Here is a 24299-nt window from a genome sequence, read left to right on the forward strand (position 1 = left end):
ACATTTCTCTTATTTTTATTGTTTACGTGATATATAATAACTGTACATATCTGAACACAGGTGTGTTCTGAGGTTTTGTGCTAAAGCTGGCGAACACCAAAATAGTTTGATGAAGAAAACCGATAAACATAAGAATAGTTTGACACGTGGACGGACAGAACATCCCCACGCCGCAAGGAAAAGCTTTCCTCTAAAGTTGTTGCCGTGAACAGTCCCACTCCATGAGGAAGACTAACGTTTGTTAGTAGTAAAATGTCTGGCACAGGAGAATATTGTGGATTGTGACGTAATAACGAATATGTCACATGTCTCCTTGTGATGTCACCACGACGTACAATAAACGTCAGAGAGGAATATACGAAATATAAACCGTCTTTTTGGATAAATAATGAGTTGTCTTCCAATATTATGGCACCAGTGACATGGGCACTTCCATAACCGGGCTTTGTGCTCCACACAAGATGGGTTCCTGCAAACATACAACGCATTTTATTTGTAATTGATGATGACAATCATTATTACAATAACGAAAACATATTTGTCCTTATTTCGAGTTCCAAGTTTTTGCATAAGTTTTTTAATATAAATATTTCATAATGCAGATGATACCCTTCTTACCAACACCCGGTGTCATCACTGATTTTTCAGTGCTTCGTTTACAAACATGTGTTCAACAGAGAGGGACTCCATGCAATTCTGTATTAACCGACATGAAAACAAACAATATCAAAACTCGTGTTTTGCTCTAGTGAAACACGTTTTGTAAAGAAGTAGATAATGCTTAAAATAACCATTGCAAGACGTACCCTTAAATGTGACCTGATTAAGGAACACGTGGGCTGAAGCTTTGACGTCGCCTTGATGAATGTGACGTGCCCTGCCCGAGTCAGAGTTCAGTTCTCTGTGTTCAAAGAAGTAGCATGACATCTGCAATAAACACACATGTATCAGAACATTTAAACGGTATTAGAATAATCAAGAGCATGGACTCATTTGGGTTAAGCTATATATTTAAAAATAGATTGCCAAGGTTCATTGCAGAGAATATAATGTACGTTTTGGTCGTATTTTAGCAACACTCTGGCTATGTTAATAGCGTACGTATCTTAGAGTCGGTGCCAATTCTCTGTGAAGAGTTTTGTCAGAGGAGTGATCGAATGATCTTGAGTGGGATCCACGATATCACAGATTAGGTGCCAAGTCTCTGTGAAGAGGTGTGTCAGAGGAGTGATCGAATGATCTTGAGTGGGATCCACGATTTCACAGATTAGGTGCCAATTCTCTGTGAAGAGGTGTGTCAGAGGAGTGATCGAAAGATCTTGAGTGGGATCCACGATTCGCCTGTATCTTTATAATGGCGGCATTCGCCAGCGTGATAAAAGAATAATACATCACTTTGGTCTTCTATTATTCACGACTATTCTAATCACAGAATAAAACCTACATGTACTTATAACGCAAGTGGATAATTTGGATGGTCAGTTTACAAACATAATTAATTATTACATATATAACAAATATATACTTGATGAGAATGTATCAGACAATGCTCTTGGTAGAGACAGAAATACTAGAATGTTTTTCACACCATTTTACTCGATTGCACAGATTACAGGTCTAGAGTTGTCAGCTCTATCGCCAGGCTCATTTTATTCTCCAGTAGTACATTTCAAAGACTGAGACGTGAACCACTTGTGCATACCCCACACATTAAGCTCGGAAACTATCACATAACTGAAAGACACTTACGGGTATCAGAACGAGTCATACTTTGGTTTTTCAAAATCCAACCTGTTACGCATTTCTTATTAACTTCAAATGATAGTTGGCTGTTTATTAATTATATGAAATATGTCTTTAATTACATGTAGCACTTTACTTACAAGTTTCACAAGATGTGTTAGACCCTCAGCATGTCTCAGACAGCACATCCGACGACCCTGAAGAAGTACCACATCGGCATCCTCGGAGTAAGCCAGGGAACGCTCCTCACTCCTATGCTTTTCACAGGGAATGCACAAAGATCCCTGCCCAATGCGCCTTGTATCGGCTGTGATTACAGGGTGACTGCGAGAGAATTTATGCAACAAAACAAGAACAATCATCGATATGTTCAGCGCTGCTGAGATGACAAGAGTCAGTATACATATTGTCGTCACAACTCTGTGGCGTCGCCTTTGTTTAGGGCTGCGAGTGTGCTCCATGTTAATGGGAGGACTGTAGATGATATACTGACATACATACACTGACGTAGATCGAGCTTGTTCAGATTAAGTGGCCTCGTTCTACTTAAAACAGGACTTCCTGGTAGCGTTCGTGTTTTCCATTTTAAGAACGTCCCGCGTGAGCGTCTATACATCTACGCATTGTTACTTCATAGTGTGGTGTACAGTGCAGATTATACGTGAGGTTCCATGCTAGTAATGTACATGTGTTACGTGTAGGTACGGCGAATAGAGGAGTCATGTGACGAGAAGACCGAAGAAAAACCCAATGAAAACCAAACAACCCAAAATATATCTGACGATATATTAAGAGCAAAGGGACTCGTGAAATGACTGAAGCAGTGTCTATGCAAGTTATCATTACTTATGAACTGTATTTCAGTTCAATTTGTGTGTTGTTTAGCACAGCAGTTTTCCAGCGGTGGTCGGAAAATAATTGAGGCCGGACCAGACAATCTTAAAGCTTAGTACATTGATATAATTGACATATCAACGTTTCCTGGTTAATACGTTGTTTACCTTTCCACTTTTATGTTCACTGGGTTCAGTTTAACGTCTTTATGAAAAATATTGAAGCTTTATCACGGCGTGTTAGCTTAACGGGGGAAGAAATCCCGAAGTAATAAATAATATTATGTGCACTTATACTATGATTACTAGATAATATGGGTAAAATTATCTTGGGCATCACATATTAGAAATCTTTTGTTTTCTCATGGATATGGGTTGATATGGATAGGCCAGGGTGTGGGCGATGTCTTTATGTTTATAAAAGAATTTCGTGATCGAGCGGTAAATATGTTTCATCAGGAAAGGCATTTCACTCTAGAAAGTAGCTCTCGTTACGAATTATATAGAACATTTAAAAACCTATTACAACCTGAACTGTATTTATCTAAACTTTCTTTTAAATGTAACAGAAATATATTTGTAAAATATAGGACAGGTTTGTTGGACTTAATGGTAAATAGGGGCAGAAAACTGTCCATCCCAAAATCTGAAAGATCGTGTCCTTTATGTAATTCTTCAGTAGAAGATGAACTACATTTTACCCTTGACTGTCGATTTTATGAAGATTTACGTTACATGTATATCCCAGAACGTTATCTGTCGGAACCACCACTGATAGCTTTTTCCAGTTTATTAACAACTAATAATGAATCCACCCTACACAATCTAGCTCTCTATGTTAAATAACGAGCACTTACAGTTAACCATGTCCTAATGTATGTAACTCGCTTGTATAAGGGCCGGTGGCCTAAAATACAATAAACGATTGTCTTGTCTTGTCTTGTCACAAGTTATAGAAAGTCTTAAAGAGATGGGGTTTGAGATCGCTCTTAAGGGATTCTGCCTCCTTGATTTGAAGAGGTAACGGTTTCCATAAAGTGGCAGCCAAATAGGCAAAGGATCTATATCCAAACTTTTTCAGATTGTTCTTTGGTACTTCAAGTAAATGATGGTCGGCAGATCGAAGATATCTCAATGCTACATATTTGTGAATGAGATCATTCAAATATGGAGGAGCTGGCTGATGATAGCATTTGTACACAAGTGTCCAAATTTTTAGTTGAACTCTTGCTTGTACAGGAAGCCAATGTGTGAATACGTCATCTGTGTGCAGCAGTATTTTGCACACGCCGAAGTCTGGCAATCAGTTCCTTGGAAAATTTCAGAGCAAACTGTTGCAATAATCCAATCAGGATGACACAAGTGTCCGCCCAAGCAAGTAATGCAAGGTTCGGAGGTATAGAATTTAGTAGAACCGAGGAACACTTGTATGGTGCTGAGAAACCCTGACAAATAACAAGATCGAACCCAGATTTGACCCCATGAGCATAGGTTCCTTGCATGCCAAAGGGGAGGAACTCTGTTGGGTTGGGTTGTTTTGGGTGAGTGCAGACATCACTGTAGACTGTTAGCAGTTAGAGCACAACAGGATCGTCAATTCCATAAAATATAACTGAATTATGTTAAAGAAAAAACAAGCGTTTTGGAAAATATGAAATATTTTATTTCCAGTGATCCACGTGAATAGTACAACTAATAAGGGTATAACATTGCTTATATAGAAACAAAATCCAGATTATTATGAAAGACAAACATGATTAAATATACTACCCATTAAAAGTTTAGACTCACTAGTGTACATGTAGTCACTTACTTCGGTCAAATGTTCTAAACTAGATTTTTCAAAATATTCCATATTGTTTAAAGGTACTGTTTACACTTAAACTGGTGTATTGTACAACAAATTTGTGACGTTTAAACGACTATTGTCATGAGTTCAATAAATGAGGAAACTCAGTGAAAATTGGCGAATTCTTAACAAAACCTTACACCAAAACGCAGCTGTTCACATGCACCATATTTGCACATGCTTTTCAGCAAGTTGATGCACTATCCTTGTGCAATTCATCTGCATAAGGCGTCCCTTTGTTTCCCCTAACTTAATGGAGAAATTCATCTTCAATGTAACCATGTATATATATGCATAAGATAGAATGTAGTGAGTGCTTTAAATGAGTCTAAACTTTTGATGGGTAGTATAGTTTCATAGAATACATTTAGGTCATGAGGTTAGGAGTAGTGTTATCTCTGCTAACATTAATATCGTTACGAGTGTCGTGTTTATCTGGTGTCTAAAGCAATTTGATATTTTGACTTGTACGATATGTTCCCGTGTTTACTCATATGTACATTCAGTGTGCGAGATAGTTCCCAAGTTCTGCTTGCCAGTCGGCCTAGCTATGCCTGACCAGCCCACAAAATAATTCACAAGCCCGAATTTTGAATGTAGAAACAAAGCAATAGATTACTCAAAGGTAAGCTGCTAATATGATGAATATTTTTATCAAGCCATCATCTTGCATGATTTAAAAGTGTATTATAACTTAACAAGTCGGAGAGAGTGTTATATTTATCAAATGACACTATAAATATTCACTAGGCAGTCGGGCCATTGACTGTGGAGATTTACTGGCCCAACTGGATTTTCACTAGCCACGAGCCAGCGAACCAGTGGCTATTTCGCACACTGACTGTACATTCGATTTGCCTTCGCATGTTTCGAGCATCCAGTTTAATTACTATGAAGTGATTCGGTAACACATGTTTACGTAAAATGAACGCAACATTTAAAGCAGGTTTCTGTTTTTTAGAAATGATTGTTGTCCATTAAGAATTTCTTTCATTTGTTTTATGTTCCGATAAGACGTGTTAAAATATTTACATTATGTTATTTAAAGTAAAGCCAGCAGCGTATTCTGCGATCTTAAACAGACCTAAACAATAACCCACTTAACAGTGTTGGATCTTCAGAATCGCCCCTTTAAAAAGAGGAATAAACACATTTTAAAAGAAAGAAATAAACTCAATTCAAAATCTGTTTCATAGTAGTCAAACCCTTCCATAATTCGATGTTTTCACGTTCTTACAAATGCGTTTAAATTGTTTATTTTCACTGTGTACACTGTTCAAGGGACGTTAATCTTCTTAGACTATCTATGAAAGGGTGATGTTGTGATAAAAGCTGCAATCGTGTAGATAAATCAAAGGGAGGTTACTCATGTTAATGAACGGTACACCTCCGGTGAAAACCTTTAGTTGTTAGCAAGTTGCCTGACGTTTTCCCGATTATTTATTCAGGCTACAGATTGGCGAGTTACATATTGTAGCTGTCAGCTCCGGAACCAGGTAGTAACTGGTATTAGAACGTAACGTAATACACCTGTATTATACGAACGATATATAGTAGGTTGTATAATTATGCATACACAATAGCACCATGTGTCCTGGTGTTGATACATGTTGTATATGAATTGATTCAGGACGCCGAATTAAACATATTTTCAATAAATTACTTCAAATATATCTCAGTAAACACAGTCATGTTTTCCAAATATCTTACACTCCTCGACTTAATGAAGGGAAGCAGCTCTGTACAGAAGGTAACGGCGTCGGAAATAATACCTTTTCCAGAAGTAAGTACTATAACATATTCTTTCCAAAAACTTAAACTGCTTACAAATAAATGTACATCTGTCTTATCATACAAGACAAGTAATTTGCTGTGGTATTTGCAGGTAATTTGACCCTCCGTAGTCTATTTGCTGTATAGCATTCCACTAAGTCACCCTGGCAGCCAGAAACATTCCCTCTTCTGATAGGCCAACGCCAACATGGCAATCACTGCAGAAACAGTGATGAATCTGAGGAAAAGGCTTGTTGCAGGAATGTTCGGCACTTAGACATGTCGCATTTGCTTGCCATAGTGCCCGTGTTCTGTGGCATGGTCGATCGCTTCTCTGGCTCCGCTCCAAGGATGCGGCCCCCACAGTCGATGGTGGTATGGGAAGGCAGGTCCGTAGTAGTATTGGTAGGCGAGTCTTGGACCTGCCTTGATCAAATCAAACAAGGAGGGGGCAACGCCCACCTGCTTTGCAATGTCGTCTCGATAAGGAAGGTTGTGTATCTGAAATATATAAAATGCATTTTATAGTACCTGATATGTTGGTGTGTTTTTTTTGCGATGATTACTTAAATCTGGAAATATTCTGGGCCAGACGAACCGGTGACGCAGTGACAACGGATGCCCACCACTCCATCTCAAAACCTCTGACGACAACATACTGGGGATCATGGAAGAGTGAGTGAGTGAGCAATATCGCAGCGGGGGACACCAGAAATGGACTTCACACATTGTACCCATGTGGGTAATCGAACCCTGGTCTTCGGCGTGAGGGATCATGGAAGAACCATATTCTAACCCTAAGTATACGTGTAGACTCGGGATGTGCTATATGGTGTGGTTGGGATAGCTTAGTGGGTACGTCCCGGGCTCAATTCCCCACATAGGTAAATGTGTGAACACCATTTCTGGTGTCCCCCACCATGAGAACCTGTGAATCTCCGGGTTAGAATCGGTCTTCAGTAACCCATGCTTGTCGTTTGAGGCGACTAACGGGATTGGGTGGTCAGGCTCGCTGACTTGGCTGACACATGTCATCGTATCCTAATTGTGTAGGTCGATGCTCATGCTTTTGATCACTGGATTGTCTGGTTCAGACTCGATTATTTACAGACCGCCGCCATATTGCTGGAATATTGCTTTGTGCGGCGTTAAACAACAAACCAACCAACAGGCATTGGCCGTGATACTGCTGGGATAGTGCTAAAGGCGAAGTAAAACCATACTCACTCTACCTATAATCCCGACAAATTCCAACACAGAATACAGAGCAAACGTTAAGTTTGGCATAATGATGTTGCTACTTAAAACTGGGTCATTCAAACGTTTCAATGTCGACCGTACAGATTGTGACGTTCACACGTCACTGTACTGATCATCGCATTAACCATGACGGATTCGTATAGGGGACCTTTGTTTGGATACTGAAAGTCTTTGAGACTTTATGGAAACTGTTGGTAGTATACTCGTGTCTGTATATCAACTGTATGCATTTTTTATGTTGTCGTTAGTTATTCCATGACAATGTTACCAGGAGTTACAATGTATATATGGGCTATAAAGACTAAAGACATAATCGTTCACAATTTATTTATGGAAATGAACTATAATTAGTTCTCAGTTCTTGGCAAATGCAAGAAGCTTCTGGGATTTCGATAGTCTGATATTATTAAGTTATAGTCAAACAACCAATTCGCTCCACAGATTTACCGACCTCAAACAGAAACGACGAGTGAAAGAGACCTATCTACTTAAATCTGTGCATAAAGACTTCAAATGTAGGACGTCAGCATTCCACCAGTCAGATCGTCAAGTGTGTTGGGCAAGACTCTTGACCTTCACCCTTGGTGTCCACATTCAACACATTGTGAAGGACAATGTAGGAGGATTTCAATGAAGCTGATTCACCAAAACATTGTTACTGTAGACATGTGGGGGACATAGCAAACAGATATCAGTGACCAAATAATGTTTGATGTAATTCGCTATTTTCACTTGTATGTACCAATGTCTATTCGGATAAACACTTGCCTTGCCTTTGCATATGTTACGACAAACGCTACCGGGACTTCACAGTGTCGCGAAAATGTGGTGTCATAACTATTAAAAGTGATCAATGATATAATTGATAACGACCATGATATATTTTGAATCATATTATAGACTTTGCTTTATGCATAGTGGTTTGTCTCTTACATATATTATTTCTATTTAACTTGTCTCAGATGCTTTCTTTGGATAGATAGGAAGTCATGCATCGACTGTATTAGGATTAATGTCGTTCAATAAGACATAGGAGTAATGGTACATTTGTCAGGTGTTTTACTAACCAGATATTTGTAGCGTCCAAATGTTTCAAAGATTTTGGCGTTCATCTTCTCCGTCTCGTCAGTCATGACTTTCAGTAAAGGCAGGCGAAGCTTGACGGTATACACCAGTGCAATGAAGCGGCTCTGCAGCTCTGCAAGTGGTGGGATTGGTCCATCGGAGTCCACACAACCCACAACAGACAGCGTGTGGTGCTGATGTAGGGGGAACATCATCTTGTACAGACTCAGCTTTCGATCCTCTGCAACAAATAGTTACTTCTCTGAAGGACAGTAACATTTCTCTATACATACTCATCGAAACAAATAAGGGAGCACCTGAAAGTACAAGTGTTCCTTTTTTTCCTTTTCAGTTTACGTCACAAGCTTTGTATTGAACTGTGGGTGGAATTCTGGAAAAGAATAAAGGAACACTTGTACTTTCATGTGTCCCCATATTTGTTTCCATGAGTATAGTATGTTTCTCCAAGGTCAAAAAGTATAACTATCTCTTGGAAGACAAACACTTGGTGCCGTTTAAAAAATGTTTTCTGAAAGAATTGTTTCATACGAATCCCAGCCTTGTTAAACCAGACCACCGTGGCCAGTTTCTAATGTATGGATGTGGAAGAAAAGAAGTATGTTTCACAATCAGGAGATCATTTCCAGCTAAGTTCTGTACATATGTATCATGACATATTCTGTATTGAATGTAATTGTTAACTGCTAGAAGATGACATTAGACTATTGCCTATTCGAATAAAAAAGAAACAGGAAAATTCAAGCTTGACTTTTCTAAATGATGACTCGAACAGATTTGTGATTACATTTGTATTTTTCGTAACGTTACCTCCTTGAAATGGCTCATCCATAAAGTCCATCGAAAAATCATATCCAGTTGCAAACAAAACGGCGTCCAAGTTCTTCAGGACAGTGCCGTCATCGAATTCGGCTTCGTGGGGTCCAAGACAGATAAGTCTACTGACAACTTTAATCCGTCCACTCATGATTTTATACTGAACTCTGTCGTTGAGCATAAGTCTGGTCCTTGATGGGGGAGTTGAGGGGGCGATGCCCGCCTTTCTGTGATCAAGACGCTCATTGCATATGTCGACCAACAGCTTGAAGAATTTCGTTGGATTGCTCATCTTGGACCTTCTGACGACAGCTATGTCCCACGGTTGTCCGTTTCTGACACATAATGGCAGCAAGAGCATTCCGTCTCCTACACTGTAATACACCTGCAGACGAATAAAGAAACGAAGCAGTAATATGTCTGCAAACCATAGATTATATGGGTTCGGTTGGGTGCACGAATCCTGACATACTCGCCAAGTTAACATTTGTCATGAGTTGGATTAGAAATTAATCTGTTTGCCCTGTATATATATTTACCTGTGACTCCTCATATTCTCTCATAGCCCCTATATATTAACGTGTGACCTCCTGATATTCTCTCATGTCCTTAATAATTATATCGTGAGAGGCATATTTCTTCTCCTGTCTGCAGATATTAGCCTTCAACCTATATTATATTATCTCTTTCATTAAAAGGTTACAATACTGCTTCAAAGCATTGTAACATGAGTGAGTGAGTGAATTTAGTTTTACGCCGGACTCAGCAATATATATATATATATATCACAATCCAGTGATCTACAGCATAAGGATCGATCTGCGCAGCTGATAACCGATGACATGTGTCAACCAAGTCAGCGAAACTGACACCCGATCCAGTTAGTCGCCTCTTACGACAAGCATGGGTTACTGAGCGCGGCGTTAAACAACACACTAACCAACCAGTACTCTCAGGTCAACCTGAACCGTCCACGCTGACGTAAACACGACAATTGTAATGAAGATTACAAAGGAAATTTATAATTATGAGAGATGAAAATGCATATAATTGGTCCTATCCAGTCACATGACGTACCTGTTTTGCATAACAGGAAGACTCCACTGACACATCCCCGGATGAATGGGAGTTCCCTGTGGGTAGGAAGTGGGAATATATTGCAGCGAAACTTGTGCATGTTTAGGGGTAGAGCCATGCTGTTTAATGGTTCTAACGATGTTTTGGCCGTTTAAAATGTGGATTTCGGGATTCTTGTATGTTAAAAAACATGGCAGTAGATACTTACAGATCTTTGGAACAATACCAGATACGTTAGTTATATTTATCATGCTGCTGCTTGTCAATCTGACAAAAATATTCCGATTATGTAATACTATACAATTCTGATGTTTTGGATGTATTGTATAATGAATTAGCTTTATTCTTAGGTCAACTGCGACAAAAAAACTAAGGTAAGAGGAAAATAATCTCTTTCCCCTCTAAAGTCACTCTTGAAATAATCGATGTTTAAACCTCGTTTTCCTGCAGTTCAAAATGATCAACAATCATGTTACTTGTTTGTATTGACACATCTTTTCTAAACCGTTTGGAAACAAAGCAGAATGCGCATATAAGTTGTTGCTTCCAAAATGTGCTTAAATAGTTTTGTGTATTCGACCTTATGTCCATATTAACCGGTTCGTTAATGAATTCACAAAGACTATCTATGCCTTGAAAATACATGAAAAACTAATTCCTTACCAATGACAAGAACATTCTTGTCCTTGTAGGGCAAACCATCTCTGAACTTGTATGTGTGTTCAAGGGTCCCTTTGAATGTCTCCATTCCTTCAATAGGAGGAATTCGGGGCTTTTGTAGAAGCCAGAACAGATCATCACAAAGTCATAGATTTCCGTTTTCGTCTTCTTCTGGGCATCCATTGTCTCCACCTGCCATCTTCCCGTGACGTTGTAGTCAGCAGCCTTCTTTATGTTGACGATTCTGGTTCGGAGGTGAATGTGTTTGCGGAGACCGAACGTCTCGCAGTAGCTCTGGGCGTAGTCGTAGACCATGGTGCGGCTCAAGAATGGCGGAAGGTCTGAGGGGTAAGGGAAGTCACTGAACCCTATCATCTCCCTGCTGACGTTGGTGGTCAGATAATCGAAGGCTCTTGCGCCCTGGCCTTCTCTGTATTCTTTTGTGTAGTACCACACACCGCCTGAAGATGATACTACACTGATTAACACCATGAGTGAGTGAGTGAGTTTAGTTTTACGCCGCACTCAGCAATATTCCAGCTATATGGCGGCGGTGATACACACCATGGGGGCGGTTGGATAGCCTAGTGGTTAAAGCGTGTTCGACTCATTATAAGAGTACAATGTGTTAAGCCCATTTCTTGTGTCCCCCGTGATTTCAGCAGTCCCCCGTGTAAACACGTTATCACGTTGCATAGGCCCTGTTTAGAAATAGCTTGTGATAACATTTCATCTGATTACATTAAGGATCCAGGTTCGATTCAGTGTGTGCGTACAGTGTGTGAAGCTGATTGCTTTTAGACCCGCAGATATTGCTGAAAGCAGCGTAAAAACACACTCACTCACTTGAAAATTAGGCTAAGCTGCGCTTTCAGGTTTTGAAGTGTCATGTGTGACTATTTTGATGAATCTCATATTGAAATCATATACTATTTATGGCTAATCCCTTTGATTCGTTTCAAGATATTATCTTCATCACTGCCTGTAATAACATGATGTTCTAATATTGACATGTTTAGCCGGCACTGGGGGAACATAAGGCATACTACTACAACTAGTCAATGACCTTAAATTTCAATTAAAGACATAGAAGTTCGAGATAAATGATAAATAGAAGGCAATTTGCCTTCCTTCAAGTTGTATGTCAGTATAAATTAGCATATTTGAATCATATAAATTAAGACCGCTAAAAAAGACATGATGGCAATTCATGGAATGTCTAAATTGTATGTTTTGGTCACCAAGGTCAGTGTGGTCAGGGAAGGCACGCATTCGTCCCCTTAACACACTATTTCCGGGTCATTCGGTCACATGATCATATCTAAGAGGGTATTGTCAAAAACATTTTGTCTATATTGTTTTGTCCAAACAACAGCTAAAATAATTCATGGTTTTGTTCTTTCTCATTTCTGTTAAAAATACTCTTGGGTATATTGTAAGAAGCGTGAGATACACGCCTGTCCATCCAAGGAGAGTAGCTCGCATGTAACACTAAGGCATTCTTGGGTGAATTTAGTTTTGATCAGAAGTCTATTTGAGGCTGCGACATCCATATAGCTTGAGTGATTGTGACATTATTAACAATGTTTAATGCATTACATTGACCTTGCATCGAAATGTAAAACAACCAAATATATTCAGATTCCTGCTTCACCTTACCAATGTCGTCATATTGTTCAAAGCACACAGGTTCCAACCCTTCTTCCAGACACGACTTGATGGCCGTCAGACCGGCGAAGCCTGCTCCAACAATAGCGACTCTTTTTCTTCTGTCCATAGCTTTTCTGGAAGAGAGAAGGTTTGATTGAATATCATTACATCAATCGAGATTAACCAAACCAGGACATATAACATGTGGGATGTGTGCTAGGTTCTGTTGGAACTGGTGATGATAAGGGAGAGACAGACAGAAGGACGGAAAGACAGACCACGACAGACAGACAAGAGGAAGGAATGATGGACGGACAGACCACGACAGACACACAAAAGGAGGGAACGATGGATGGACGGACAGACCACGACAGACAGACAAAGGACGTTTCCAAAGATGGCATCCTCGGTCATGGAGAGCAGAGCGAATGTCGATTCATTAGAAAACATGACACAAACAAGTCAAGACATGACAGCTGCTGACCAATGTCAGCCAATGCCGCACCAATGTCGCCTTCGATTCAACTGATGTGCAATAAACTGTGGCGTGACGTGTCGACGTCATGTACGCATATGCCCTCTGTGCAGACGTCAGAGCAGAGACTGTTCAGTCGTCACGGATCTGATATCTCAAAGCCATCGTTCCCACTAAGTTGTCCTGTACTGGCGTTATCGCTTGGGCGATCTCCGCCGTTATGTTTTGTTGGTATTGGGCTCACCATCAGACAGACTGAGAAACTTAATACGTTTTGGCAACAATATTCTGACGTGTGCCCAACTGCAACATACATCTTGCTTTCCAGACGTCACAAGTCACATGGTCAATACTGTTATTTTTTAAATGATTAAATGAATGTAATACAGTGCCATTGAGTGCTTGGTTCCACGAAAACAATATGAGCTTACCCACAACTAAGTGTGATCACAGAAGTAAATGTTGCATATCACCTCCAGCACGCATTTGTCCGAGGCCAGACTTAAGTTTAAGTTGTTTATGGTTTCAGAGATATAAGCTTTCACTTTTATTCAATCATTTTAATGACGTTTATGTGTCGTAGAGTTGATAACTAGGTGACTGCACTGCTATATCTGCTGCAATATCAACGTGACTGTTATGGATGTACATGTATATTCACAAACCACCACGTCATCATCAGCATACCATACATCGATACAACCAGCCATCATATCTGCCGACTACTAAAGGAACAAGCCAACATAGACTTTGTGTTCCGGGAAGACAGAACAATTCAGCATATTCTACAAGCCACCGGCAAACCAGCTACAATACACAAAGAAGATCCTTCAGGCGTTGTCTACCACATTCCATGTGGTGACTCGGACGTAGGTGAGACGTTCCGCCATCTAAACATGAGAATCAAGGAATATCAGATATCTATGAAACAAAAGAGACCCAGATCAGACATCTCCGACCACACCCAAGCCCATCCAAATCATACCATCCTTTGGAACAACATCAACATCCTTGAAGCAAACCGATCAGACGACAATTCTGAGAAAACTCCTAGAGGCAATCAACATTAAAGAACAAATAAACTTTGTTTTTTTTACTCTTTTAACCATTACATATTTGTGGTTAGTCTTATGCAGAACACCAAATTCATTCTTAAAAAACTTGTGGGTAATTAATACAGAGCGATTAAAAGTTGCCAAAAAGTCGCCTGCTTCACTCGCGCCCGCAAACGAAACCACAGACAGGTTACGTAACTCTGTCGCCAGAGCACTGCAGTGACGTCATAATTGGAAGGATTTTCAGTTAGTTGTATATAAAGTGTGTAGCAAGCTCTGAGTCCGAAGAGGGAATGCCTAACCCTCAAAATAACAAAAGGGAAATGCCCAGCCCAAATAGAGACAGGTCACAAATGAAAAAGCCTGTAAACGGAGAACATGCCCAGCTCCGTACCGGGAAGACTAACCTGCAGTTCATGCCTGGTGCTATCAACCCCCCAAAAATGAAACTCACTATGGCAAGCCCAAGCACCGACTCCTACATGGAAGCGGCCATGTAACTGCCAATGGGGGAGAAAAGCTTCACGGATATCAGTCAGTCTGACCGGGAGATAATGAAAGAGCTATGGACTAGGAATACTAAGAAGTCCAATGATAAGCCGAAAGAAGCCAAAGCTACGGCTATTGCCGCCCCACCCAAGAAGCAGCAGGGGTGGGAGAGACTAGTCTATTGTACAGACTATAACCTCACCCTCCCTCTCCAGCAGGGTCTCGGCCCAGGCTTTACGGGAGGAGCTAGCCAAATCAGTCTCTGTATCAAGGGTTCACAAAGCAAATCGGGGATATGTAGTCAGAGGTGACAACATAAATCAATGCGCCAACCTCCCCACAAAAGTCCTTGCTCAGGCTATAGTATGGAAAGTGCCAGGCTGTGTTTCACACACAAGATGTGCGGTGCATCTTGATAAGGGGATCAATGATGAAAGGCTCACTACCCAGCAACAACACGATCCGACTATAACCGACTTGTATAGGATTAAAAGTCAGGGCAAGAATACCTGAGTAGTGATACTCACAATATTAGGGACAACAGTCCCAGAAACCATTAAAGTGGCAGGTGAAGTACTCCCCGCTGTGGGGAGAGGAAGCCAGCCACTCTAATTGCTTGGGCAGGCTAGTGGAGGATTGGGTTGAGTCGCAGGGACACATTATACTGAATGATGGCTCTCCTACAAGACATTGTCCAATCCGGGGCGGGTGGACCAGCATAGATCTTGCTATAGCCACAAAAAACCTAGCCCATGATTGACACTTGTGTGTGGGGAAGTGATCACTCCCTGTGTTTCACTCTTCTCGGCATCCCACCTTTATGCGATGAACACTCAAACCCTAGAGAGCGGTGGAACTTCTCCAAAGCAGACTGGTCAAAATTCAGAACGGAGTGCAATAGAATCAAACCGTCTGAAATTGTCTCTGATAACATAGATACGTTTTGACTCAACCTTACATCAGCTATATATAAGGCAGCACGGGCCTTAATCCCTTTCACCAAAGCAAAGGATGGCACCCGAGCCGTCCCATGATGGAATGAGGGAATAGCCAAAGCTTGACGCATTAGGAAAAAGGCACTAAACAGGTTAAAACGAGGTCTAGGTGAAGTTCGTGTAGCTAGGAAACAAGTGAAAGATCTCATAAATCAGTCCAGGTCTGACTCATTGCAAACGTTCTGTGGATCCCTCAACCACAAAACAAACAGTAAAGCAGTCTGGCAAAAGATACATGCCATCCGCAGGAAATGCAAGTCCGGGAGGACATCGTCAGCTATGCTCAAAAGGCTGCCTGACAGCGTCGCCAGTGTCGTCGTACAATTGTACCATTTGATATGGGAAAAGGGGGGGGGGGGGGTACCTGCAGCATGGAAACATGCAGCAGTAATACCTCTGCTCAAACCAGGGAAGGAGAAGGCATCGGCCAACTCATATCGGCCAATATCCCTTACATCAAACTTGTGCGAAAGTAAGGAGGGAATGGTGAACATACGCTTGAAGCACCACCTTGCGACAAACGCACACTTATCTCATGACCAGAGTGGATACAGGTCAAACCGCTCATGTCTTGACCACATTTTCCGCCTGGAAAATGATATCAGATTAGCCCAAGTCAAGAAACAGTACCTAGCCGCTGGCTTTTTAGACTTCAGCAAAGCCTTTGACATAGTATGGCACGATGAACTCCTCCAAAACTATAGTCCATTTGGCTCAAAAGCAGACCGAGAAGAAACAGTGCCAGGTACATTGACAGCCACGCATGCGCAGCTGCTGGTGTTCGAGAACGGATGGAGACGGCACAGCACCGGTTACTGAATAAATAACTTTGTCTGTGAACGTGCTTCTCGAACACCTGGCAGTCCCTTTCTCTGCACTCCTCCCTCGTAACAAACAGTGAACTGTGTCAATATTTTAATGATAGTTTGTTAAACAACTGTTTTATTTTTAGGACAAAAAATTCTGCAAAAACCTCACACAGTGGGTATGATGTTTTGATTATGATCAGCGTTTCATTGAGTATGTTATGTTTATTAGTTTTCGAGTTAGATTGCAATTCATTGGTCTGCTTTGGAGCCAAACGGACTATAGAGACCTGTACATTGCATGATGCTCTGTAGGAGCCAGCAGCTGCGTGGCTGTCAATGTACCTAGCCCTGTTTCTTCTCAGAGTGTTTGCCTGGTTGTGTCAAAACGCTGGCAGTCCAGCATAATGTGAGGAGCAGTAGATTTGGTGTGGCATGTTTGACAGTTTTTAAATGAGGTTTTTGGTAGTACATAGTCGATCATGATGTCGACTCGCCTGTTTCGTGAGGGAGTGGTTCGCTTCCCTTTCACACTGGGACGGAGTCCATGATACCATCTGCCTTTGTCTGAGGTGTCCAATTGCCTCTGCCACTTGCTAGTAATTGAACCTTGGATCATGCTACGAATTTCGATTTTTTAGTAAGGATGACAATTCTAGCGCTTGTCTAGCTAATTTGTCAGCTTTCTCAGTACCGGGGATGTCTATGTGAGATGGTATCCTGCAAAGCGAGATCTCTTTCTCATTTTCCCTTCTTAGTGTCTGAATGAGAACCAAAATGTCCCGGATGGTGTCAGGTCTACTGCTCGAATGCTTAGTTGCCAGTGACTGCAGTGCACTGAGAGAGTCAGGGAGGATGACCACTCTTTTCTCTCTAAGGTTTCGACTGTACCTTAGTGCATGGTGTATGGCTTCTAGCTCCGCTGTGTAGACTGACTGTCCGTTGGGAAGGCGGATCGAGATTGATTGGTTTGTGGAGGATGTGTATATCTGGATACCATAGGCGGTTCTATTTCTCACAGGATCCTTGGATCCGTCGGTATATATGTGAGCCGAGTCTTCGTAAAGTGAGTCAATCCTACTAAGCGCAAAGCTTCATAGCAACATGCTTTTATGCGCCCAGGGTAGAGTTTCTCTTCCCATAGCCTAGTGAAAAGTGGTTTGGAGCAGCGACTTCAATAGTTCAATGTCAGTTTCTCACGTCTGAGTTTGAGTGGTAGCTCCTCAGTTTCCACTCGTAGGGCCTGGTGGGAGGTACGGGCCACCGCGCCCGTAACCAATTTAAGAGCTTGATATTGTATCGTTTCAAGCCGGTTTAGAAACGTTTGGGAGGCGCTGTGATATGCTTCACACCCATAGTCTATTTTGCTGCTGATAAGGGTTCCTATAGAGGGTCAGGAGCGTTACGCGTTTCCGGATACAGCTCTCATTGCATTGAGGTCTTTCTGACACCTTTGGGCCATGCTGTCAATGTGTTTTGCCCAGGTGAGGTATTGATCGAAAGTAAAGAAACTCTGCCGATTTCTAAAATTTGACCGTTTTGCCCTTCAGTTTGAGACTGGGTGTGTTGCTTACACGGCAACCCTTTCGCTTGAATACCACTCCGACCGTCTTCTCAGGTGAGAGGGTGAATCCCCATTTGTTGCACCATTTTTCCACACAATCGAGGGTTTTCTGCATTAGAACCTGAATTTTTAAAACCTCCCGTTGTCTGACCCAGACAGCCCCATCTTCAGCGAACTTTGAGGTGCTGATGTTATCGTCCTCTCGGACATGTTCAAATAGGTCATCAATCATGATGTTGAAGAGTGTGGGACTGATAATGCTTCCTTGCGGCGTGCCATTATCTAACCTGTGTCGCTCAGCCAGGTGGTCTCCAACTAGGACTGATATTGACCTTTCTTGCAGAAAACTTTGAACATAATTTGCTAATTTCCCTTGTACACCAACATTCTCTAGTTTTTGGAGGAGTTCATCGTGCCATACCATGTCAAAGGTTTTGCTGAAGTCTAAAAAGCCAGCGGCTAGGTACTGTTTCTTGACTTGGGCTAATCTGATATCATTTTCCAGGCGGAAAATGTGGTCAGGACATGAGCGGTTTGACCTGTATCCACTCTGGTCATGAGATAAGTATGCGTTTGTCGCAAGGTGGTGCTTCAAGCGTATGTTCACCATTCCCTCCTTACTTTTGCACAAGTTTGATGTTAGGGATATTGGCCGATATGAGTTGGCTGATGCCTTCTCCATCCCTGGTTTGAGCAGAGGTATTACTGCTGCATGTTTCCATGCTGCAGGTACCTCCCCCTTATCCCATATCAAATTGTACAATTGTACGACGACGCTGGCGACACTGTCAGGCAGCCTTTTGAGCATCTCATAGCTGACCATGTCCTCCCCTTGACAAGTACCCTTTTTGTGGTGTATAGCAGTTCTGAACTCCTCCACACTGAAGCCATGGTTATATGCGTGTTGTTCGCACGGGGGCTGTTTGGGTCGTGGTGGCAATTTTTCTGACTTTGTAAACTCTTCAGAAAACTTGTTGTTGCTACTGACAGAGGCAAAGTGGGTGGCTAAGATACTGGCTTTATCCGCTATTGTGTTAGCCCCTGTTCACTTGGGAATGCGAGCGGACTTGCGTTTCCCGCGGATGGCATGTATCTTTTGCCAGACTGCTTTACTGTTTGTTTTGTGGTTGAGGGATCCACAGAACGTTTGCAATGAGTCAGACCTGGACTGATTTATGAGATCTTTCACTTGTTTCCTAGCTACACGAACTTCACCTAGAACAGACTTGTCTCGTTTTAACCTGTTTAGTGCCTTTTTCCTCATTCCACCATGGGACGGCCCGTGCTACCTTGTATATAGCTGACGTTAGGTTGAGGCAAAACGTATCTATGTTATCAGAGACAATTTCAGACGGTTTGATTCTATTGCACTCTGTTTAAAGTTTGACCACTCTGCTTTGGAGAAGTTCCACCGCTCTCTTTGAGTGCATAAAGGTGGGATGCCGAGAAGAGTGAAACACAGGGAGTGATCACTTCCCCAAGTGTCATCATGAACCTGCCACTGGCAATCATGGGCTAGGTTTTTTGTGGCTATAGCAAGATCTATGCTGGTCCACCCGCCCCGGAATGGACAATGTCTTGTAGGAGAGCCATCATTCAGTATAATGTGTCCTGCGACTCAACCCAATCCTCCACTAGCCTGCCCGAGCAATCAGAGTGGTTGGCTTCCTCTCCCCACAGCAGGCCACTACTTCACCTGCCACTTTAATGGCTTCTGGGATCGTTGTCCCTAATATTGTGAGTATCACTACTCCCATATGTCACACTGCTTTGATTCTTTATTACAACCCGACAAGAACTACCGGGATTATTTTCAAATAACCGCATTTGATGGGCATCCACCCTTCCTAATGTCGCACCGTTTAGGTTGAAGAAATTAACAGTAACTGCGATGAGCGAGGCTGATCATCGTTTTCACTATCACTATCATCTGGCTCGAACAAATAAGGCCTAGCAACACCAAGCGACTTTGACAGAATCGTCTGTGAAAAGAAGTTGTAACTCGGAAACTAGGTAAAGCAGGACACAAAATTAATTGACAGTAGATTATGAGAACATATAGCTTTCATTTTTCACAACAGTTCAGGTTTCACACGATTTCAGGTTTACACAAACCTGTAAACAAGATAATTTACCCCCTGAAATGTACATGAATTCTTCATCGGCCCTCATATCTATGCCTCAGAAGCGCCGCTCTTATTGGTTGAAATTTCGTTCGCGGGTGAGAATTGTGCACTGTTGTCAAAAAGGATGAGTTAGGTTAATTAAAGACCAAAATGAGTAGTTTTGATAATGGGGTTTCATTATTAGTTATTTATGCATGTGTACCCCCATAGAGTATATGTGATCTTTAAACGACTTAAGCCGACAATCAACATAGATCAAGGGTATTACATCCACGCCAGAAGCATTAAAATAGCTAATAAGCTACTCCAGCAGGCACATAACAAAGTCCCAGCTTGGGCCCATCAATGCGGTTTCTTGTTAAACGCCGAAAAAAAACCCACTGGAGTAGTCTTCAAACGTAAAGATATGCGTCCAATTATCCCATCATTTTTTTCTGAAACAATAGTCGCATCAAAGTCAAAAGCAAACTCAATTCTCAAGTCTGATATTTGATGAGCACCTATCTAGGATGCGCACATTGAACATCTACTAAACAGGTGTACTAAGGACCTAAACGCCCTCTGGTGCCTGGTAGGTTCTAACGGGTGCCCTCAAAGAGTATGCTGTTATCATTATACACATATCTAATTAGATTCAAAATAGACTACGACTGCATAATCTACAACACTCTAAACGATTCACTAAATAATGAACTGAACTCAAAACAATACAAAGCCCTTAAAATATTTACACGCACTCAGCAAGGAACCTCGCCTATCTTATTACAAGCACTAAAGCTCATAACTGAACATAACCTATATATACTGAGAGGCGTTAAAAACGCATATTGGACTTTCTACTCTAAGTCCGTTTTAGAGATGTTGCTGTTTCCAAAACTACAATATGGTGAAACCACATGGTTAAGAAATGCACAGCTCTGATGTTTAGGTTCGAATCCCACGTTTTCAAATCACAGGGACGTGACATCTCAAACGCACCCAAGAGCATGTGCGATGACAATGAAGTTGGATGAACAGAAAACCATGGTGCACGTGCAATGTGCACACTCAGCTCCCATAAAAGCACAGGTTGAGAAATGGCTTTCATTCACATTTACGATGCCACGGTTGACCAACGCCCAAAGGAACCAAGCAATTGAAATGCTACATGCTGGCCAAACACAGAGAGATGTTGCTAATCACTTCCACGTCCACTAGACGACCATTTCGAGGCTACAGCAACGTCATAGGGCAACAGGAAGTGTCCAAGACCATCCACGTCCGGGAGCGCCTCGTGTGACGTCACAAAGGCAAGATCGGTACATCGTCGTTAGTCATTTTCGGAATCGCTTCAGGTCTGCACGAGAGACTGCAAATCCCACGATAGGAACGAGAGGACGTTCCATCAGTGACCGGACAGTACGCCGTCGCCTTGCTGCACGTCACATCCGATGTCGTCGACCCTATCGTGGACAGATCCTCACCCATGCTCATCGCCTAAATCGTCAACGTTGGGCAGCTGCTGGAGGCTATCTTGGTGCTAGGCAGTGGCGAGATGTCATATTCACAGATGAATCACGTTTCAACGTCAGTTTCCCTGATGGTCGGCTTCGTGTCTATCGCCGTAATCATGAACGTTTTGCTCAGCCTTGTGTCATTGAGCGTGATCCCTTTAGTTGTGATGGAGTTATGGTATGGGGGGTTATTAACGTCAACTTCCGCTCTGACTTGGTTGTTCTTCAAGGGTACCTCAACGCCCGACGTTACATTGACAACGTGTTGCAACCAGTGCTTCTACCATTGATGGGTCGACACGGACGACATCGCCTCGTGTTCCAACACGACAAAGCCAGGCCACATACGGCTTGGACAATACAGGACCTTTTGCATCAGAACAATGTGGATGTCTTGAACTGGCCCTCGCGATCACCTGATTTTAATCCGATCGAACATTTGTGGGATGAACTAGGTCGCCGTGTGAGACGTCATTTGAATCCTTCCCAAACTGTAGCTGAGTTGACACAAGCTTTGCAGTTTCACTGGAGAGCTGTTCCACAAGCTTTGAGTAGGAGATTGTGCTTGTCAATGCCTGGCAGACTCCGGGCTTGCATGGCTGCCCAAGGAGGACACACACGGTATTGAAATGTGTCATCTGACAGTTGTGTGTTCTCATACCACTTGTTTTGGAGATGCTCGCAAAGACATTGTTGCATCCATAATCCTCTGTAAACACTGCAGTATTGTTTACAAGTCATCACAATGCCTTTTCCTGTAGCGTGATATGTAATTTTTGGACATATGAGAAATATATCTGACATATCTTCCTCATATGTGTTTTTATTGCCTCTTAGTATATATGCTAACACCCCATCGGGTATCCTCCTAGCAGGACTGAAAAATCCTAAAATAGACTTCACATTCTCCTCTTACAAAAATGAAAACCAAACATACACACAACACTTGCTTTTGTTCATGAAAACAGGTCCAATTGGTGCCACATTTACACAGACTGATCCTATGACCCGGGTACAAAACGCACAGGTTTCGGCACCCACACATCACAACCCTCCAGACAAATTAAATTATACAGACCCCTGGACAGCCAATTAATTTTGACGGCAGAATTAAGGGCATAATATAAGTACTCCATGACCAGCACTCCAGCATGTCAAACAACGCAGTGAAATTTAATTTCAAACAGACTCACTCAGTGGGCTGCAAGCAATAAAACACTAAAACACCCCAAAACTACATTGTACCTGAACTAATAAACGAGATACTAAAACCCACTCAGGATCTACAAGTCTTAGGCAAACGTTTTGTGTACAAATCAGCTCAAGGAGAAAATTCTCAAAATGTGGTGAACTCTGCAAAAGATATTGTAATGATTATGACTGCCATATAATTTTATACTGTGAACACTATATGTACATCAGAAATAATTTATTTTCAAAACTTATAGATCTCTTTGATGTGGATGTTTATGTACAAAAAGAATTATTATCTGAAGATGAAATGTTATCACTATTTTCTGTGGGTGAACTGGTATTGACTAACGATATTGATGAAATCTCATGGAGATGTATGATTGTCCTCTTCTGTAAAAACCTATATTCCTTGCTTCCCTCACTAAACTGTGCATTCTAGACCTTTCAATTTTCTTTGTACATGTATATTATGACTATATGAATGTGTTGTGAATATATTGCTGTGATTATGTTGCTGTAAATATTTCATGTACATGTTTATAATGATCATCGGACTACAATCTGGAGGAAATGATGAGATTCATTCATTCATTCATTATGGATCCCCGCCCAGGGTGATGTGTTTGGTAACGAAGAAATATTCTTAAAGTGGCAAAGTAAATAACCAAATTCAAATTCTAAAGTAAAAATTCAACTAAAAACCTACAAATCTACGAAAAGTCTAAAAATATCTATTGGGCGATAACCAAATAACAAACAGGTCACACAAAATTAAATTCCCATCTACATTAAAAAACACATCAAACAGCCATATGCACCCATTGCAAAGAAACATAAACGCCCAAACATGTCCTACTACACTGCATACACTACCAACAACACAGAATGGTGCCCCAGAGTTCCCTGGACACGAACACACACCTAACACTACAAACACTCTGGTGCCCACTAAATCACTCCCAACCCTTCAAAGTCTCACGTATATTTCTTAGCAATCCAGGGTGCCGTTCCACTAACCGATCTTAGCTCTATGCCAATCGTAACCCCCTAAAATCCCAATCTTAGCGTGACGTTACGATCGGCATACCGTTCCACTAACCAATCTTACCTAAGTCAATCGTAAAGTTAAGATTCAAAGTCTAAGTTGCTCATGACCAACTTAGGATAGCTAAAATCAATCGTAGATAAACCAAAATGGTGGCTTTCCTATTCTATGTGAAAAATAAGAGCGAGCATTTCACCGTGAGCGTCCCCTAAAGTCCCTCATGAAATGAATTTGTATATTTCTGTGATGTAAACAAACACTGCACTGAAGCCTTACAAATGTTAGGCCAGTCTGACCACTGTCGTCATGGGAA

At 41.6% G+C, this 24299-nt stretch overlaps 1 protein-coding gene across 2 annotated transcripts in view; it reads right to left on the reverse strand.

Moving 5' to 3' along the window:
- Positions 1-24299, reverse strand: part of LOC124282372 — a 35525-nt gene continuing 11226 nt past the window's right edge. Inside the window, exons 1-3 of one of the 2 annotated variants that reach the window (XM_046718347.1) lie at positions 1884-2321; positions 807-927; positions 1-469 (exon numbers count right to left, since the gene is read on the reverse strand). In XM_046718347.1, coding sequence (XP_046574303.1) covers positions 81-469; positions 807-927; positions 1884-2204 — 831 coding nt within the window. In that variant the 5' untranslated portion in view covers positions 2205-2321 and the 3' untranslated portion in view covers positions 1-80. Of the gene's footprint in view, positions 470-806; positions 928-1883; positions 2322-24299 lie in introns of those variants that run through there. The other variant, XR_006900137.1, reaches the window with a different exon arrangement.

Source organism: Haliotis rubra, unplaced genomic scaffold (assembly GCF_003918875.1).
Source record: "Haliotis rubra isolate DU_JTF1 unplaced genomic scaffold, ASM391887v1 Scf299, whole genome shotgun sequence".
NCBI lineage: Eukaryota > Metazoa > Mollusca > Gastropoda > Lepetellida > Haliotidae > Haliotis > Haliotis rubra.